The sequence below is a fragment of the Pantherophis guttatus genome, chromosome 4 (assembly GCF_059756535.1).
Source record: "Pantherophis guttatus breed Tessera chromosome 4, ASM5975653v1, whole genome shotgun sequence".
NCBI lineage: Eukaryota > Metazoa > Chordata > Lepidosauria > Squamata > Colubridae > Pantherophis > Pantherophis guttatus.
The window spans coordinates 26943690-26962434 of record NC_142066.1 but is presented as its reverse complement, the minus strand read 5'-3'; the positions used below and the strand labels follow the sequence as shown (position 1 = coordinate 26962434).

The following is an 18745-nucleotide window of genomic DNA, read 5'->3' as shown; positions in this document are numbered from 1 at the left end:
TTAATACTCAAACATTTTCTATTCCTTGTGCAAGAGAGACCTGCTGAAATGTCATCCACTTTTAAGCCTTTATGAAATGATGTGGCTTTATTGTTAGGAATCTCTTTGCAAGCTTGAGTTATGGTTGCCTTAGAGAATAAAACAGATGAATTCAAAATATATAGAACTGCATCTGATTAAAGGAGAGAAGATGGTTGAAAATACCAAGATCTGGGGCTGGGCATGCCTTGTATCCTGTAATGCTTCCCAACCTCAGCAACTTTTAAGATATGTGGATTTCAACTCCCAGAATTTCCTAGTCAGCATTGTCAGACAAAGATGGAGGCATTGGAAAGGGTTTTTTCCTTGGGATTACTCTTTTGCCATTTGATGAGCAGTCAAAAAGTTTAGAGGGACAAGTCAGGTATTTCTTTTATATGAATGTGTGTAAGTAATAAAAGAGACAGTTGTACTACTGTGCCACTAATGTAAGCCAACTAATTAATACAAAATAAATAATGGGTTAGCAGTTGTTTTGTATGTGCCGGTGACACTGCTAATAAGATGATCAGTGTGTCGGTATGCCTTTTTATGCACAGGGAATTTCCCTGTCTGAAGGTTTTCTCTAATGGAGAATTGTGTCCATCAGAGAATCAGTTATGGCATTCATGTGCCAGCATTGGAAGTTGGTGATTGTATGTTAATTATATAGTATGTCAGAAAATAGCTAGAGTGTGCCATCTGGAGACGCACGCTATATAATTACTTGTTGTAGCAATACTGGTTATTTTTTTAGCCTGTTTATAAAAGGGTGTGTATGTATGCATACAGAGATAAAGCATAAAATACCACATTGTAAGTATAGGAGCACATACTCATTGACAAGATTATTTTTCTAATGTTGAATTCAGAAATAAGCCTGCCTGAGTTCTGTAGGATGGATAGATGTGTACACAGCCCCCTCCCTATCTTGGCATCCTTTAGATGTGTTCAGGCTGCAGCATTCAGAATTTCCAGGTGGATTTTTTTTGGCATCAGGAAGTATTGAACAGGATACATTAGAAACTATCTCACACTAGCTTAAACATCATTTAATACACATGCTGCATTAACCCATAGAATGTTTTATTTTGTGGAATATATTTTGTTAACGAGCAATTGTTATTTGCAAGGCACTATTTATGACTTAGCACAATGTAATATGCCATAGTTAACCAAACCTAGCTCATTCTAGTATACAAACTAGATTCTGAGTTTATGATAATTTAAGGATGACATGAATGGCAGTCTGAAACAACCTCATCCTTCTGCCTATTCCAGAATTCATTGTTAACTTGCAGTTCATGTATTCTGTATTGGATCAACATCTGATTTTGTGCTGCCCATCTCTTGCAGAGCTGTGGCTCTGTAACATGGTGTATGGTCTCTCTGTCTTGACTAGATGTAAACTGCCTTTTATAATTCCTGATTATCTGAGACGATCTTTGCTACACTGCCTATTATGGATCTTGAAGGAAGAGTTGTGGTGGCAAAAAATTTGGAATCCGGTAGTCCCCTTTTCAGTTAACAAACATATTAAAAGGCTTAAAAAATAAATAATAAAAGAACCTGTTTGCTCCAGTGCAGGGGTGTCAAATTCATGGCGTCATGTTGTTCTCACGTGATGTATCGCGACTTTCCCCCCTTTTGCTAAAATGGGGGTGGGCGTGGTCAGCATATGACACATCCGGCCGTGGGCCATGAGTTTGACACCCCTGCTCTAGTGATAAGGCACCTGGCTAGAAACTGGGAGATAATGAGTTCTACTCCTGCCTTATGCACAAAAGCTGACTAGATGACGTTGGACCAATCACCAGAGACTGAGAGTTCTAGTCCCGTCTTAGGCATGAAAGCCGGCTGGGTGACTTTGGGCCAGTCACTCGTTTTCATCCCTACCCACCTCATAGGGTTGTTGTTGTGGAGAAAGTAGGAGGAGGAAGGAGTATTAGATATGTTCACCACCTTGAGTTATTTATAAGAAAAAATAATAAAGGTGGGATTTCAAAAAAAAATTCTAAGTTTTGGATGAAGCTTATACCCCCGATACAATTTTTAGTAAGAAAAAATGTACCAGATTCCAGATGTTTTGCATTGTTGGTCATTTGACTCAGTGAGTTCATCTCTTTTGAATTAATATGTTCTGCAGTAGATTCACAAGGCAATAACTATACAGTACTCAAGCTAAGTAGATTTGGCAAGGATGGCTAAATCCATCCATTTTTATTCCTTTTTGCTTCTCATTTTCAATTCTTTTTTTGTGTCCCATTTCTACACCACTTTGAACTTAGGAAAAAAAAACCTGAAGAGGCATAGAATTTTTTTTTCTAACGTGCACTTTTTTGAATACAATTTTGCCTTAGACATACTTTTTAAGGATTCCTTTTCTTGCACGATATATTTTTCTATATCATTTTAATCAGTATCATTTTATGAACTCTTTCCTTTTATTTATACATTTTGACATAATCTTTAAAACTGTACAATGGCAATTTTTTTACAAACAACTAAGTTTTTCTTTACATTTTGGTTTGAAAGTAAATTTGCACTAAAAGATGAACTGATGTCTCATTTATCCCTTAGACTGAATATGCTTAGAATTGGGGTGAGTATTATCTTGAATTACTGAACAAAGACACAATTTATGAACAATTAATATGTACTGTTGACCTTCCACATATGAATCATAGCTCCTAATCTTGATTTACAGTTAACTTTTTAATATAAGATAAGAATCAGTTTTGGCACTTTAAGCTTGATGTCTGGCAGTTCTTATAAGAAATATCCCACCAATTACATCTTGTTTATATTTTATTTAATAATAGCTGCCTAAAAGTGTTTATAAAGCTTCAGATGGTTTTACTATTTTAAAAACAAAATGTACATGCCAATAATGAAATAACAGATAGGTATAAAGATAGAAAATTGCCAACCATATGTCAAGAATAGGGCTAACAAAAATAAAGACGCCATAATGAGTATTTTTTGTGCAAAGTCTTAACTCACTTTTGAAAAGATATTTTGGAGAAAATCTAGTTGTGCCATCTAAAGAGTTTCTCGTAAATCTGACCTTCCAATGAAAAAACATTTACTTCTACTGGAACTGAATCAAGCCACTTTGTAGGATCTGAAGAGGCAGGCCGGAGTGGAAGGGGAAATTATTTTCTTGCAGAAGGAATTTTTTTCCACCGACCATTTGAACTGCAGCAATTACGGAGTTAAGAGGGAAGATCCAGTATTGAACTGAGCTGAGAAACTAATCAGCAATTTATGCAGACTTCTCAAATGGATGATGGGCGAGACCATTAAATGGTTTCCATTAGCCTGCCATGCTCTACTCTAGATGAAGTTCCTGAACTGCCTTTAGCAACAGCTCCATAAAAAGTGCATTACAGCCCTTGAATCTGGAAAACACCGATGCAGGAATTATGGCAGATGAACATCAGCCAAGCTTGTTCACACCAAGCAAGGCGAGTGGTAATGCAAAGCCAATTTATGAAACAAATTGCATCTTTAACACATACCTAAAGAGGGCACTTGTGAATGCCTCAGACCTGTTTTTAAAATATGTATCAGGAATGGCCATTGAGCAGGGAGTTGGATCTGAAGATGAATCCCTGGCCATCAAACCTGATGGGAAGGTCCACATTAGCTCCCTCTTCCCAGTTTTATGTCTGCACAGAAAGCGGAATGCAAAAGTCTTGAACCTGGAAAGGAAGCTGTAGGAATGGAAGGCATTAAGAATTTAACACAGTTGGGACTCCCTCCTCTCTATGAATGACCACAACTCTTTTACATCCTCCGTGCAAGAGAGTATAAAGTTTATGTAAGATAAAAATCAGTTAAGAATCAGTTTTGGTGCTACAAGCCAAACATCTGGTGCTATAAGCTTGACGTTAAGTCTGCATTCCAAAATGAAAATGTAGGGATATGTGTGTGTGTGCATGTGTGTGTGTGTGGATTGTCTGACTATTGATCCTTGGTGAGTGGCAGTGCAACCGCAACAGTTCCTGTGAACCATTAATTATTACAATAGTTTCTTCCCCAGCCTGATCTTGCCAAAGCTCATGTTGGCTGACAATGGTAGAAGTTATAAGCCCAAATATCAGGATGTCAGAGATGAGGAGGAATGATGTAAGTTTTTAAAAATTAAAATAATATATTTTTTTAAAAAATCTTTGTATATTATTTCTTAACAGTTTTCCTTTATTTTGCATATGCCTAAACATACTGCAAGGATGGAGGATTTTATGTTTGCTTTTATTCAAATATTAATTTTGGACACATCCAAATTTTGGCATTTAGATATTTTGAAGTCCTGCTGATCCCCAAAAGCAAACACAACTTGGTTAATATTTGAATGGGGGATCATTAAGAAATTCCAGGGCTGCAAAGCAGATGGAAAGGAAAAAAGTCCCTGCAGATTTTATTCCGCTAATGATTGCTGACTAAAGGCGATGGCACTCAGCTCTGTTTCAAAGCTGTGAGCCAACCCTGTCTGAAGACATTTCTGTAGCCAGCATGATGTCACGGAGCACTGTTTCCTCCCTGCCGAAGTGATGCCTATTTATCTATTTGCATTTACATGCTTTCAAACTGCTAGGTGGGCAGGAACTAGGCGAAGACGGGAACTCATCTTGTTGCGCAACTCTCGGGTCTCGAACCCAGGCTGTCTGCCTTCCAGCCAACAATTTCAGCATGTTAACTACTGAGCTATGGTGCTGCCCTGCAAAGCAGATGAGTTTGTTAAAAAAAAAAATCTTATCTGGGAGAAAAACAGTAGCAACTCACTTCCATACATTATTTATTTTTAGCTACTGTGTTTCCCTGAAAATAAGACCCGGTCTTATTTTATTTTGGGCCCCAAAATAAGCACCAGGTTGTATTTTTGGAAGATGTCTTACCCACTTACCTTAGGGCCACTGCAGCTAGCCTCCCACACCCCGATACCTGTCAGGCCGCTGCCCAATTTCTTCTGCGGCTGCTTTCAACCATTCACTGACAGATGTCATATGGCTCACTGTGCCAGTACCACCACTCACAAAAGGAGACTGGGTGGCTCATTGTGCTGGTGCTGCTGCTCGAGGCAGGATACGTGGTACCATTGTGTGCATGAGTGGTGGCACCAGCACCACATGGCCTGCTGCCATGAGCGGTGGCACCGGTGCAATGTTCTACATCGCGTCTGACTGCAAGGGGTGCGAGTCGAAGTCAGGCAGTGGCACAACAGGTATCCGGGCATGGGGGGGTCTGGCTGAGCTGGTTCTAAGGTTAGCGGGTGCAGGGCACATGGTGCAGCTCCACCCCTACCCCCACCCTGGCTTGATTTTTACACATGCACTCACCCCACCTTGTACAACCAAAGGGAGAGACGGAGTGGGTGGGATCTTAACCAGGGCTTATTTTGGGGTTAAGGCTTATTTTAGGCGCACATGGAAAAATCAAGCTAGGGCTTATTTTGGGGATAAATCTTTTTTGGGGGAAACGTGGTTTTGTTCAATTTATTTGCCCTTTATCTCACTGTGGGGCTGCTCTAACAATAATATAAAGGCACAAAAATAGAAACAATGTAAACAGAACAGAAGTAAAATAACAGAACAATAAAATAATAACAAAGGAACATAACGAGAAGAATACATCAATATCATAATCCCAAATATGGCTGGATGGAGAGTGGAGAGTAAGGGGGGAGGGATGGAGTCTGACATTCAAAGCAGCCCCCTCCAGTGTGGTCCCCATTGGGTTGCCAGGCCTTCAGGCCCTTGGGAAGGATAAGAAGTGGGGGCAAATCTCATCCCGAAGGGCAGGATGTTCCAAAGGGTGGGTACTACAACAGAGAAGGATGGAAGTAGGACTGATGGGATACAAAGTAGGCCCCCTCTACCAGCATGGGTAGGACCAGCTTATCTTAGTGGGATGTCATGGGGTAGCCTGGTAAAATTGCCTGGACCCAAGGTGGGGAACTATGGCCCCTTCATGACTTGTGGACTTCAACTCCCAGAATTCCTAAGCCAGCATGGTTGGCTTGGGAATTCTGTGAGTTGAAGTCCACAAGTCATAAAAGGACCGTAGTTCCCCATCTCTGTCCTAGACTAACAGTAGAGACATTCGTGAAGCCACCAGTGTGCATCTCAACACCAGGGCGTTTTTTAACAATTATTAAATCTTGTCTCCCAAACATGAAATTCCGCTTGTTTCCCTTCTTCTCACTTATTATTTAACTCTGCATTGAATTAATGTTGGCATACTTATCTTAAATTACATTAGCCAGCATAAATCTTTTTTTAAAAAAGTTTTTTTTTATTAATAATACAATTAAAAACATTGGACATGGTTTGACATTTCTGGTTTAGACATTTCTGTCACATTTTACCTTTCAATTAATACAATTCCTTTATGTTATACAAATATATACCTTGTTTCACAATTCAAACATGAAAATTCTTACATCTATAGAACTTACATCCATAACAATTTCATTCCTATCTCTTTCAAGAAACTAACAAATGGATTTCTAAACTTTCAACTCATCAGTAATTCTTTATCCTGGCAATCTTCCTCCTCTCCAACCAATAGTATAATTTATTCCAGATTTCGTAATATTCTGTTTCACTTTTATCTTTAAGTTCCAACGTCAACCTGTCCATTTCAGCACAAGTTAATATCTTAGCTACTACTTCTTCTTCTGAGGGGGGTTTCTTTATTTTTCCAGTTTTGTGCAAAGGCCAGTCTTGCTGCCATTAGAATATGTAACATTAAGTGTGTGTGCCCAAAAAGTACCCCTCAGACCAGAAACCTATCTATTAGGTATACTGACAAAGGACTATAAAAAAGAGACACAATACTTGATAATACACATCCTAACTGCAGCTAGAATCGTCTTCGCACAAATGTGGAAATTGGAAAACACGCCACCAGAAGAAAAAATAATACAAAAAATTATGGAATGTGCAGAAATGGACAAATTGACCAAAGAAATACAAGGAAAAGAAGATACAGATTTTTACTTAATTTGGCAAGAATGGTACAAATGGTTAGACAAAAAAGACACGAAATAAGAGATTACCACCCAATAATACAAAAATAAGGAAATAAAAGGAAATATCGTTATATAAACATTGATACAAGATGAAAGATAATACATATATATTGATATATAATTACCGAAGTAGCTCTATTTTCAAAATTCAAAATTCAAGTTATGTGACTTGATTTCATTGTATAGTTAGTTTATGTCTAGTTTGTTTTAACGTTTATGTCTATATGTGTATGTTTGTTTACAATAAAAAATTTATATATATATAAAAAAAAAAGAATATGTAACATTAAGTATATTGTTTTCTTATTATAATTATCTATTGTAATATCTGGTAAGAAAAGTTCTGGCTTTAATTCTATATTTTGCATTAGCATTTCCTCCAGCCATTGCTTTATCCGGTGCCAAAAGTCTCTGGTTTTTAGGCATTCCCACCAGATATGATAAAAGGTCCCTAGCACTGCCTCACATTTCCAACACATGGATGAATAATTTTTGCTCATTTTGGCTAGTCTTGTAGGTGGGAGATGCCTCCTATAGAACATCTTGTATAGATTTTCCTTATACGTAGTAGCTGAAGTAAGTTTTCTGTTCCTTTCCCATAGATCCTGCCAATTATTTAAATCAATGCTACAGCCAAAATTATTGCTCCATTTTAACATGGTTTCCTTCACTTGTTCTTCAAACATAGCCTGCTCCAGTAGATATTGATATATTTTTCTAATCATCTTTTCCTCTGAACCTAATAAAATTTGGTCAAATTCCATTGGTTCTGTGTTTATGCCCCATTCTTTTTTGTCTTTCGTAAATTTTGATTGAACTTGGAGATATGCCCACCATTCAAGTTCTATTCCTTTCTCGAACAAATTTTTCCTAGACTTCAATTCTCCTCTTTCATTTAATATATCTTTGTATGTGATTGATCTTCCTAATTTAATAAAATTTGGATGTATGAACATCTCCAAAGTCGATAGCCAATTCGGGATTTCCATATAGTTACATTGCTTAGTTTTAACCCAGACATCTAGTAGTGCTCGTCTGATAAAGTGCTTCTGGAAGTACTGGTGAATCTTATATTTCTCTTCCCAGAGGAAGCCAGCATAAATCTTCTCAAGGGTCCATCAAAGTTAACCTTAGAAGTTAAGCTGACAGTTTGAAATTCTTTCCAATTTCAGATTAGTTACTAGACTTAAATCTCAGCACTGATCTTTTTCCAGACGGTGATCACAAAAAGTCAACGGATCAGGTTTCATCTGATGCCTGGAACTCAGCTGTTCTTCCCACCATTATTATTCAGGAAACCCATCAGCCCCTCAGAATGAGGTGAAAGATGGTGGATGAGAATACAGGTTGTCCTCAACTTACAGCAGTTTGTTTAGTGACCGAAGTTACAACGGCACTGGAAAAAAAAATACAACCATTTTTATACTTATGAGCATTGCAGCATCTCCATGGTCAAGTGATCAAAATTCATACACTTGGCAACTGACCCATATGTATGACGGTTGCAATGTCCCAGGGTCAGGTGATCACCTATTGTGACTTCTGATAAGCAAAGTCAATGGACAAGTCAGGTTCACTTAACAATTGTGTTACTAACTTAACAGATGCAGCGATTTACTTAACTGTGGCAAGAAAGGTCATAAAATGGGGCAAAACTCACTTAATGAAGTCTTTTTTTTTTTAATACAATTTTTATTGTTTTTTTTTTTACACAAATAAAATATAATAACAATTCTGTTTAACATCGGATTCGCAGTGTTTATACATATATACATGAATAAGTGTCTGGTGTCATTTATACTATACATTTCTAATTGATTTCTGCACCTTTTATTTCTTCCTTAATTCTATCATCTATCCATTTGTACCATCTTCCCCACACAGTATCATAGTCAGAATTTTCATCATCATTTATCTCGTGAGTTAATTTACTTATCTCTGCACACTCTAATATTTTGTTAATTATAAGGTCATCTGGTGGTAGGTCTTTCTTTTTCCAGTATTGAGCGTATGCTAGTCTGGCAGCTGTAGTTATATGTATTAGGAGGTGGACCTTTTCCTTTCCGTACCCTTTCTTTACCATTCCCAGGAGAAATATTTCTGGGTTCAGATCAATGTCTTCTTTAAGTATGTCTTTCAACCATCTCCAAATTTTACTCCAGTACTTTTTTGCTTCGGGGCATGTCCACCATGTATGAAAGAAGGTGCCATGACCATGGCCACATTTCCAACAATTTGGCTGCGCATTGGGGAATATCTTTGCTAGTCTTGCAGGTGCCAAATGCCACCTATGAAGCATTTTGTAGTGATTTTCCTTATATGTGGCTGCTCTAGTTAATTTATAATTTTTATTCCAGGCTTCTTCCCATTCATTAAAGTTCAAACTGTGTCCAATATTTCTCTCCCATGCTCTCAATTGATTTCTGATTATATCCTCGTCTCTGTCTTCCTCTAATAAATAGTTATACAGCTTGGCCAACGCTTTTTTCCCTGGTCCCATCAAAATTTTGTCTAGTCCCTTATATCCTAATTCTAAGCCATACTCTTCTTTATCTTTCTGGTATCTTGATTTTATTTGCAGATAAGTCCACCAATCTAAGATTATACCTTGATCTCTCAGGGCTTCATTTGATTTAATATTTCCCCCTCCATCGATAATATCTTTGTATCTGCACAATTTCTCCATTCCCCACCTGTTGGGGTAAATCATTGCCTCTGCCGTGGAAAGCCAGTTTGGGACTTTTGAATAATATCTCTGCCTAATTCCCACCCACGTTTGTATTAGGGAGTCTCTAATTTTATGCCTGTGGAAGTAGGTTTTCTTTTTATTGTCTTTGTCCCATAGATATGCATGCCACCCTTTCTGTAGGTCATGTCCTTCTATCACTAAGATTCTCTTATTCTCCAAGGTGATCCAATCCTTTATCCATATCAGCTTTGCTGCTCTGTAATACATTTCCCAATTTGGGAGTCCGAATCCTCCCACATTCCTTTTTTCTTGTAGAATTTTGAGTGAGATCCTTGATTTTTTTCCCTCCCAAATAAATTCCCTAACGGTCTTATTTAATTCTGAAAAGAAATTTTTCTTTAAAATTACTGGTAAATTTTGATATAAAAATAGGATCTTGGGGAGGATGCTCATCTTAATTGCCGCAATTTTGCCAATAAGTGATAATTTGATCTTTTTCCATCTATCCAGATCTTGTTTTAATTTATTAATTAATGGAGTATAATTATCTTCTTTTAGAGATGAGCACCTTTTGGTTAGCCAAATTCCTAAGTATTTTATTTTTGGAACAACTTGTAAGCCCAAGGTTTCTTCTATCTCTTTCTTCTGCATCTCAGTTACATTCTTAGTAAGTATTTTGGTTTTAGATTTGTTCAGTTTAAAGCCTGCCACCTCTCCATATTTACCCAATTCCTCTAGTACTTTTTGTCCAGATATTAATGGATCTTCTAATATTAACGCCACGTCATCCGCAAAGGCTTGCGTTTTATAAATCTCTTTTCTAATTTTTAGGCCTTTGATTTCCTCGTTGTTTCTAATGTTTCGTAGCAAAACTTCCAGAGCCAAAATAAATAATAGCGGTGACAAAGGGCAGCCTTGCCTTACACCTTTCTTAATTTGAAAAATTCTTGTCCTGTCACCATTTACTAAAATGCTCGCCCTCTGATTTTCATAGATAGTTTTAATCATTTTTTCGAAGTTTTGCCCGAATCCCATTATTTTAATTTGCTTGGTCATAAAATTCCAGTTTAGATTATCGAATGCCTTTTGGGCATCCAAAAAAATTAAGGCCAGCTGCTTTTCTGGATGTTCTTCGTAGTATTCTAGAATATCTAATACAATTCTCAAATTGTCCCTAATTTGTCGTCCCGGGAGGAATCCATTTTGATCTTTATGAATCCAATTATTTAATATTTTTTTGGTTCTTTCTGCCATTATACACATAAATAGTTTGTAATCAGTGTTTAGAAGTGAGATCGGTCTATAATTTTGAATTTTTTTTGGGTCGGCACCTTCTTTCGGCAGTAGTGTAACATGGGCTTCCCTCCACGAGTCAGGAATTTTTGAGCCTGTCAAAACCTCATTGAAAATTTCCATTAATTTGGGTTGTAGAATTTCTTCCAATTTTTTATATATTTCTCCTGGGAATCCGTCTGGGCCAGGTGATTTATTGTTCTTGAGTTTGGAGAGGGCTTTTTTAAACTCTTCAGTTGTTATCTTAGTATTTAACATCTCCTTCTCTTCCTCCGTTATTTGCGGGAGCTCCGCCTTTGCCAAATATTGATCTATTTTTTCCTCCGAGGTCTCCTCTTCTTTGTATAGGGATTCATAGTACTCTCTCGCTCTTTCTAGTTTATCTTCTTCTTTGTTTAAGAGATTTCCCTCAGCGTCTTCTAATATCTGGATTGTCCCTTTTTCATTTTCCTTTTTTAATTTATAGGCCAGCCACCTGCCCGATTTATTTGCGTTCTCAAAATAGTGCTGTTTTGTTCTTTTTATTTTTTGGGCTAGCTCTTCTTGATCTAGAATATTTAATTTATGTCTCCACACCAACCAATTTTCTTTTGCCACAGTATCTCCAGGCATTTTCTGGAGTTTCCTTTCTGCTTCATCTAGCTGTTTGATAAGATCTTCCCTGGATTTTCTTTTTAGTTTGTTTTTATATGCGGTGTAGGATATTATTACCCCCCTCAAATAAGCCTTCATTGTGTCCCATACTATTTCACGGGGTGTCCCTTGGTTCTCATTTTCTCCAAAAAAAGTCTTTATTTCTCCTTTCAGTTTTTCTACGCACTCTTTGTCACATAATAGTTTTGTATTGAACCTCGAGCTCTGTTGTTTCTTTCTCTTTACATTTCTCCATTTTATTTCCAGGGGGTTATGGTCTGCCCAGATGCTTGGGCTAATTTCTGCCATCTCTATTTCTAACCCCAACGTCCTGGTAACCCAAGCCATATCTAATCTCGACCATGACTGTTGCGAGTTGGAATAGAATGTAAATTGTCTTTCGCTTGGGTGCAGAGTTCGCCATATATCGATTAAATTCATTTCCTCCACCAAATCGAAAAAGGTTTTTGGTAAAGTCACTCTTTTATTTTTATTCATTTTATTACTTTTATGGTCATTATCTGGATCTACAATTCCATTGAAATCACCTATCATGCAAATTTCATTATGTTCCATATTCCCTAATTGTTCACGTAACTTTTGAAAAAATTCTCCTTGTTTTTTATTTGGAGCATAAATGCCCACTAATAACATTTTAGAGTTTTCTATCGTAACTTCAACCATAAGTATTCTGCCCTTTGTATCGTTATATTTCAATTCTGCTTCAATTCCTTTTTTAACATAAATTGCTACCCCTCTCTTTCTTTTTTCTGCTAATGAAGTAAATAGTTTACCATATTTTTTATACTCCAAACATTTGCCCTCATCCTTTTTTATATGGACCTCCTGTAAGCAAATTATATCCATATTTTGTTTTGCTAGCTTTGTAAGTGTTAATTTCCTTTTTTTACTATCATTTAAACCATTGACATTTACTGAGATTAATTTCAAATCCTTCATTCCTATTTTCCTTGCTCGGTTTTAGTTCTTATTTAGTCTTACGGCTCTTACTGGTCTTGTTTTTTTCTCCTTGGCTTCTTCTTCGGTCTTCTTCTCCTCCGCGGTTTCTTCCTCTCCTAGATTTGTCGCCTCTATTTCCTCCTTACTACTTTGTTCTTCTTCTGCACCTCTTAACTGGTCGAGAAAGTCTTGTGCTGTGCTCAAGCTGTCTATTTTTATTTTTCTCCCCTGCCAGGTGATTAGCATCCCCTCTGGCAGGAGCCATCTGAATAATATATTTCTTTTATTCAATTGCACAGCCAAAAATCTGTATCCTTTTCTCACCTCCCTCACTCTTCTCGGGATCTGTTTTAGTATTATCACTTCTTTTCCTCTGTATGTTATTTGTCCATCCCTCGCCATGCTGTATAAGATGTCTTTTACTTTTTTTCTTGCGAATCTAATGTGGACTTCTCTGGGGAGCCTATTCCTTCTCACATAGTTTGTTTGGACTCTATAGACGTCGTCCAGTTCTCTAATAATCTCGTGTTTGTCTTGTTGGAGTACTTCTGCAATTAGTTCTGCCATCTTCTCTCCCAAATCCTCGTCTTTATCTTCTTCCACATTTTGAAAGCGCAAGTAGAACGACGCCCTGTCCATCTCTAATTGTGTTAATGAATCTTCTAATTCCTTATTTTGCATCGTCAACGTCTGATCTACCATGTCCAATTTCTTCTCATTTTGTTCTATTTTTTGCCCCGCCTTCTGGATCCTTTGCTCGTTGTTCGAGATTGAGACTTGAATCTCATTCATCTTCTGGTCCAGTTGGTGGATATCTGTTTTTAGTTCGGTATGGTTATTGGACATCTTTTCCTGCATGGCCATCATCGTTTCTTGGATTAATGTCAGTGTTGACTGTACTGTTAGTAATGTTGGTGTTGCTATGGCCTTGTCCGTTTTTTGTGATCCTTCCGTTGATTTTTGGGTAGCCGGGGAGGTCATGGATATGGTGGGATTTGAGGGGGTCTTCTTCCCTGTTTTCAGGATCGTTGATGACATGCTCGTCATTTCTTTCAGAATTATTTTTTGTTCTCTAATTATTTTCTCGATATTTCTCCAAATTTTCATACACTGGCTGTCACCTTTTTTTTATACTTCCTCAAAGTATAGGGGGGAGATTTTTTTTTTTTCCAATCAATGTCCAAAATCAATGTCTATTTATCACTTGTGTCACATGTATCACTTCCAATCACTATCTTAAATAGACTTAACAATCAATATCAATTCATCAATCTATATTACTTCCAATCAGTGTCTTAAATAAATAACAAGAGTTGATTTATGACTTATAGTTATGTAATTATAATAGTAATTAATTAGTGTGTTAAGTAAGCAAGACCTGGTAATTCTAATCACAATAACCCGTTAACTCCTAAGTAAATCTATGTTCTATAACTACAATTCTTATATCTAAATTACTGCTTAAAAAAAAAAAGTATTAATTCAAATTTCTATACTTCTGATTACCAATAAGTTAATATATGTAGGAATTGTAATTCTAATATAGCAATATATCAATATATGGAAATATTATTCGTACAGATAAATATAAATGTAAATAGATATAATTAAATACAATTAAATGGTTGAATAAATAGATGTAGATCTAATAAACTTTATAAGAATATATCTTGTATATAAGCAATTAATTAATATAAAGATCTACGCTTCTTGTTGATAACAATAATAATATGCAGAGAATCAAAATATTAAAAAAAAATAATTTCCAAAGAGAGAGGGAAAAAGAGGGGGAAATCTCCAAGTTTTTAGTTGGGGGCAAGCAATATTTTCCCAAAAGCAAAGGGGTGATATTCTTTCTTTCTCACTCAGCTGCCAGTCTCATCCAGTCCTGTCTTCTTCTCACGTTTACTTTGCCACTGTCAAAACTCTATGGTAAGCCTCGAAGCTAGATCGTCTCCGTGCCTGTCCTTTTCAGTTTGCTCTGTCAGACTTCTTCAATGGCTGCACTTCCTGTTCTCTGGCACAATTAGATAGAGTCCAATCTCCAGCTTAGTTCATCTTTCTGCTTTAACCAGCGAATAGAGAAAAAAAGAAGTTCTTCCGAATTCTTTTAGCTTCCTTACTCCCTATACCCACCGATCCTCTTCTTGCGCAGGTAATTCAGCGACCTCAATTTCTTGTTCTCTACGCCAGCTTGTCGAGCTCCGTAGTCTTTCAATCTATTCTCCACTCTCCGTCGCCGCTCTTTTCTGTTTAAGCCCTTCTCGCCCGACTCCGCCGGCCCCTTCCTGATGTTCACTCTCACATAGGCAGGGAGGACACGGTTCAATCTCGACACTGCAGCCTCCGATCTTCCTTGCTTCCCGTCTGGTTGTCAGCTACCACAGCTTCGGGTCAGCCATTGAAAGGCTGACTTCACACGCGTTGGCTTGACAGAGCCGCCCGGTTTAGCGAGAAGTGTGTGCGCTTCACTTTCTCGTTCACCCAGCTCTCTCTATTGTCCGCGGGGCTCTCCAGGACCCGCGCCCCCGAAGGGATCCCCAAAACGCGGTGACAAACGGTGTTGAGGGGTGACAGTCACACACTCAGCACCATGTCGCTGCAGCTCGCCAACCGGAAGTCTAAAACTCACTTAATGAAGTCTTGCTTAGCAAAAAAATATTGGACTCAACTGTGGTCATAAGCCAGGGACTATGTATATGAGGCTCTGTGGGTAGTAGAATGTCCCTGGGCTAGAATGATCTTCATCTTTCATCTCCAGAACAGAACAGAACAGAACAGAACAGAACAGAACAGAACAGAACAGAACAACAGAGTTGGAAGGACCTTGGAGGTCTTCTAGTCCAATCCCCTGCTCAGGCAGGAAACTCAATATCATTTTAGACAAATGGTTGTCTAATCTCTTCTTTAAAACTTCCAGTGTTGATGCACCCACAATTTATGGAGGCAAGTTGTTTCAAGTTTATGTTAGCTACAACTCTTCAGCTTAGCTGTTATTTGAAAAAAATAAACCCAAGGTGTAAGAAAGCCTTTTGCAAAGGAAGGATATTCTGTAGAAGCTCAAAGGCATATGTATACAATTTATGGCTTACTAAACATTCATTATTTATTTATCATCCATGTCTTTATTATAGAAATCCAAATGAACTTAGATTTAATATGCATATACAAAATGTCAGTATGCCAATACCTGATCAATTGGATGTTTCCCCCCGCCCCAAATTTAAGTACTAATGGAACAATGAAAGACAATTTTAAAAAGCAACTAAGATGTAACACCAGTTCTGGATTTATTATTCTAAACATAATAAAAGCCATTATTTCTAAAATGCAAACTTCCATCCAAAATGCATCCAATATGAAAGCTTAATCATATTGTTCTGCAGAAAACAGAGTTAACGACAAAGCACCTTCTGTAATGTGTGTATTAGTGTGTTACTGTGTACCAGAACTAGATGGAAATTTGGAAGCTATAAATGTCATTTTGAGTACTGGAACTGAATAAACCTTACATCCTTCTTTATTTCAGCATGTAATAATATTGCAGCTGTAAACATCCTCTTGTTATTATTTCTGAAAAACAGATATCAAACTCTCAAGTTAACTTTTAACTTAATTTAATTTACCTTCACTTCTGCCCTCGAAAATCACATACAGAAGAGGCAATGTTCCTTCCTGGCAGTATGAAGAGATCAAAGGGATTGCAAATTTTAATCAAAATATAAAATACAGAAATATAAAGAAAACGAAGATAATGTGAAAATAGGGGATGGAAAGGAGGAAAGAAAAAAAGTGTTGGGTAAAAGAGGGAAAAAAAGGATTGACCACCAGTTCCTTTTTGGCACAGTAGAATAAGGTAATAAGACAAAACTTTGACTTTTTACTTTTATATAATATTATATAGTAGACGTTTCTATAAATCTACGTAATCAGCCAAACCCAGAATCAAAGTTTCATTTTTTTTCCCACCTCAAGCACAAAGTCCAGAAGTGGTTTCCAATTAGAAACAAAATTCATTGTGTTCTTTTCTTTAACCAGAGCACTTGATTTAGCCATCTCTGCTGATTCCATCAACCTTTGCAGCCATTCACCCATTGTGGATCGGCAAACATTTCTCAGCTAATGACCATTTCCATGTCCAACTTCTTATCTCCAAAGTGTCACTTTAGGAGTTCTAAGGGCCTCCTTTCGGAGCCTCGGATTGAAAGACATGGGAAGAGTGTCTCTATTATTTCCTCTTTTCCTCATGGTAATTCAGAGGTAGAGAGCGGGCTCTGGGGCTGATGCAATCCAGGGTACCACCTTGTTCAATGTTACTGAATTCAAGCCTCCTCTAATTCTCCCCAATCCAGATCCTTGCCTGTCATGTCAGACGATGTTGAGAAGAACGAGGCTCCTCCAGAGCCAGAGGCAAAGCAGGATGAAGGGGAAAAGCAACAGCAAGAGCCAGAGCCGGAGCCAAAAGCTGAGCCGGAGCCAAAGCAGGAGCAGCAACCACAGCTGGAATCCCCACCTTGTAGCCCCCCAGCACCAGAGGCCCCTCCATCATCCATGCTGGTGACTGTCACCATCGAAGAGGAGACTATGGGGGGACCACAACTGAACGGGGATCCCTTGGGGATGAGGGCCGGCTCAGCTGAGGAATTAGGAACCACCCCGGCCCCTCCTGGCAGCCCCCCGGCACGATCCAAGTCGGCATCGCTGAACGACCTGAAGCCCCAGAACAGCGTCAATGGAGGCCCTCGGGCAGTTGTGAGGGGCAGTTTGTCTGGCTCTCAGGTGCATCTTGCGGGCACAGCAGCAACTCCGCGGGCCAGTCTGAGTCGGCAGGCCTCAGCAACCGGATCAGCAGCTGGGGAGGCTGGGGCGAAACCCAGAGACTACATATTCATGGCTGCTCTGTCCTGTTTTTGCCCCATCTGGCCGATCAACATTGTGGCCTTCGTGTACTCGGTCATGGTAAGTGCCAAGACGGTGTTGGGCCATTAAAAGAGCCACCGAGTATGCAGATCTTGTAAAATACTTTCCCTGGCATGGTTAAATGCTGCTTTCCATTTACCCTTCCCACCCAGCCTACTTAATGCTGCACCCACACCTCATCCACACGAGCCAAAGAAGAACAGTACACTTAGTTGTGCAGGAATGGAACAGGCAGGACAAGCTACTGTACATAAACAGGATGCAAACTCCACTCTCCCTCACACTGATGACATTACCTAGTTGGGTAGGGAAATGTCTGCAATCAAAAAACCAAGCTCAAAGAGCAGTAAGGATTCCACAGTTCAACCCTGATCCATAGATACAGGTAGTCCTCAATTTACAACCATTTGTTTAGTGATCATTCGCAGTTTAAAAAAAGCATTGAAAAAAAGTTACTTACAACTGGTCCTCACATTTATGACTGTCACAGCATTCCCATGATCGTGTGATCACAATTCAGGCACTTGGCAATCGGCATGTGTTTTCAACCACTCGGGTTCCCTGGGGTCATGTGACCTTCCATTTGTGACCTTCCCAGCTGCCTTTCCGACAAGTGAAGACGTTGGGGAAAGCTAGATTCCCTTAACAACCGCACAATCGACTTAACCACTGCAGTGTTTGGCTTAACAAGTGTGGCAAAATAGGTCCTTAAATCGGGCTCAAGTCACTTAACTACTGCCTTGCTTAACAACAGTTAACAATTCTGGTCCCAATTGTGGTTGTAAATCCAGGACTACCCATATTCTCTTCAATTTCAATTTTTGGCCTCTCATGCCAGTGGAGAAACTTCTTCTTCTCTGACAGGATAATGGGGAATGGAAGGATTTATATTCCTTGCAGAGAGCTGGTCACTTGCATCCTTTTAGAGAGTCATTGAAGCACTTGGAGGTTAATCTGAGGATCAGCTGAGGAGTGCTCCTGGTTCAGGGGTGGGCTCTACTTACCTTTATAACCGGTTCGCAATGGGGCCGCACGTGTGTGTGCGCTCTTCTGTGCATGCACAGAACCATTTTGATGACGTTGGGGTCGGTGGGCGGAGCCTCCTGCCGGTTTTACTACCGGTTCTATAGAACCGGTGCGAACCAGAGGCAACTCGCCACTGTCCTAGTTCCTGTGGTCTGCAATTTTTCCTCTGG

At 38.7% G+C, this 18745-nt stretch overlaps 1 protein-coding gene and 1 long non-coding RNA gene across 6 annotated transcripts in view; one reads left to right on the top strand and one right to left on the bottom strand.

Annotated features, from left to right (window-relative positions):
- PRRT2 (proline rich transmembrane protein 2) overlaps positions 1-18745 on the top strand; it is a 28236-nt gene that overhangs the window by 1971 nt on the left and 7520 nt on the right. For all 5 annotated transcript variants that reach the window (XM_034419665.3, XM_034419664.3, XM_034419667.3 and 2 more), the window contains exon 2: positions 16982-17588. In XM_034419665.3, coding sequence (XP_034275556.1) covers positions 16995-17588 — 594 coding nt within the window. In that variant the 5' untranslated portion in view covers positions 16982-16994. The remainder of the gene's footprint in view (positions 1-16981; positions 17589-18745) is intronic.
- On the bottom strand, positions 7003-17107 carry LOC148113932 (uncharacterized). Its single transcript, XR_015734194.1, has 2 exons — positions 16256-17107; positions 7003-8450 (listed from the first exon to the last, which is right to left on the bottom strand). It is a non-coding gene; the product is annotated as an uncharacterized LOC148113932 (long non-coding RNA).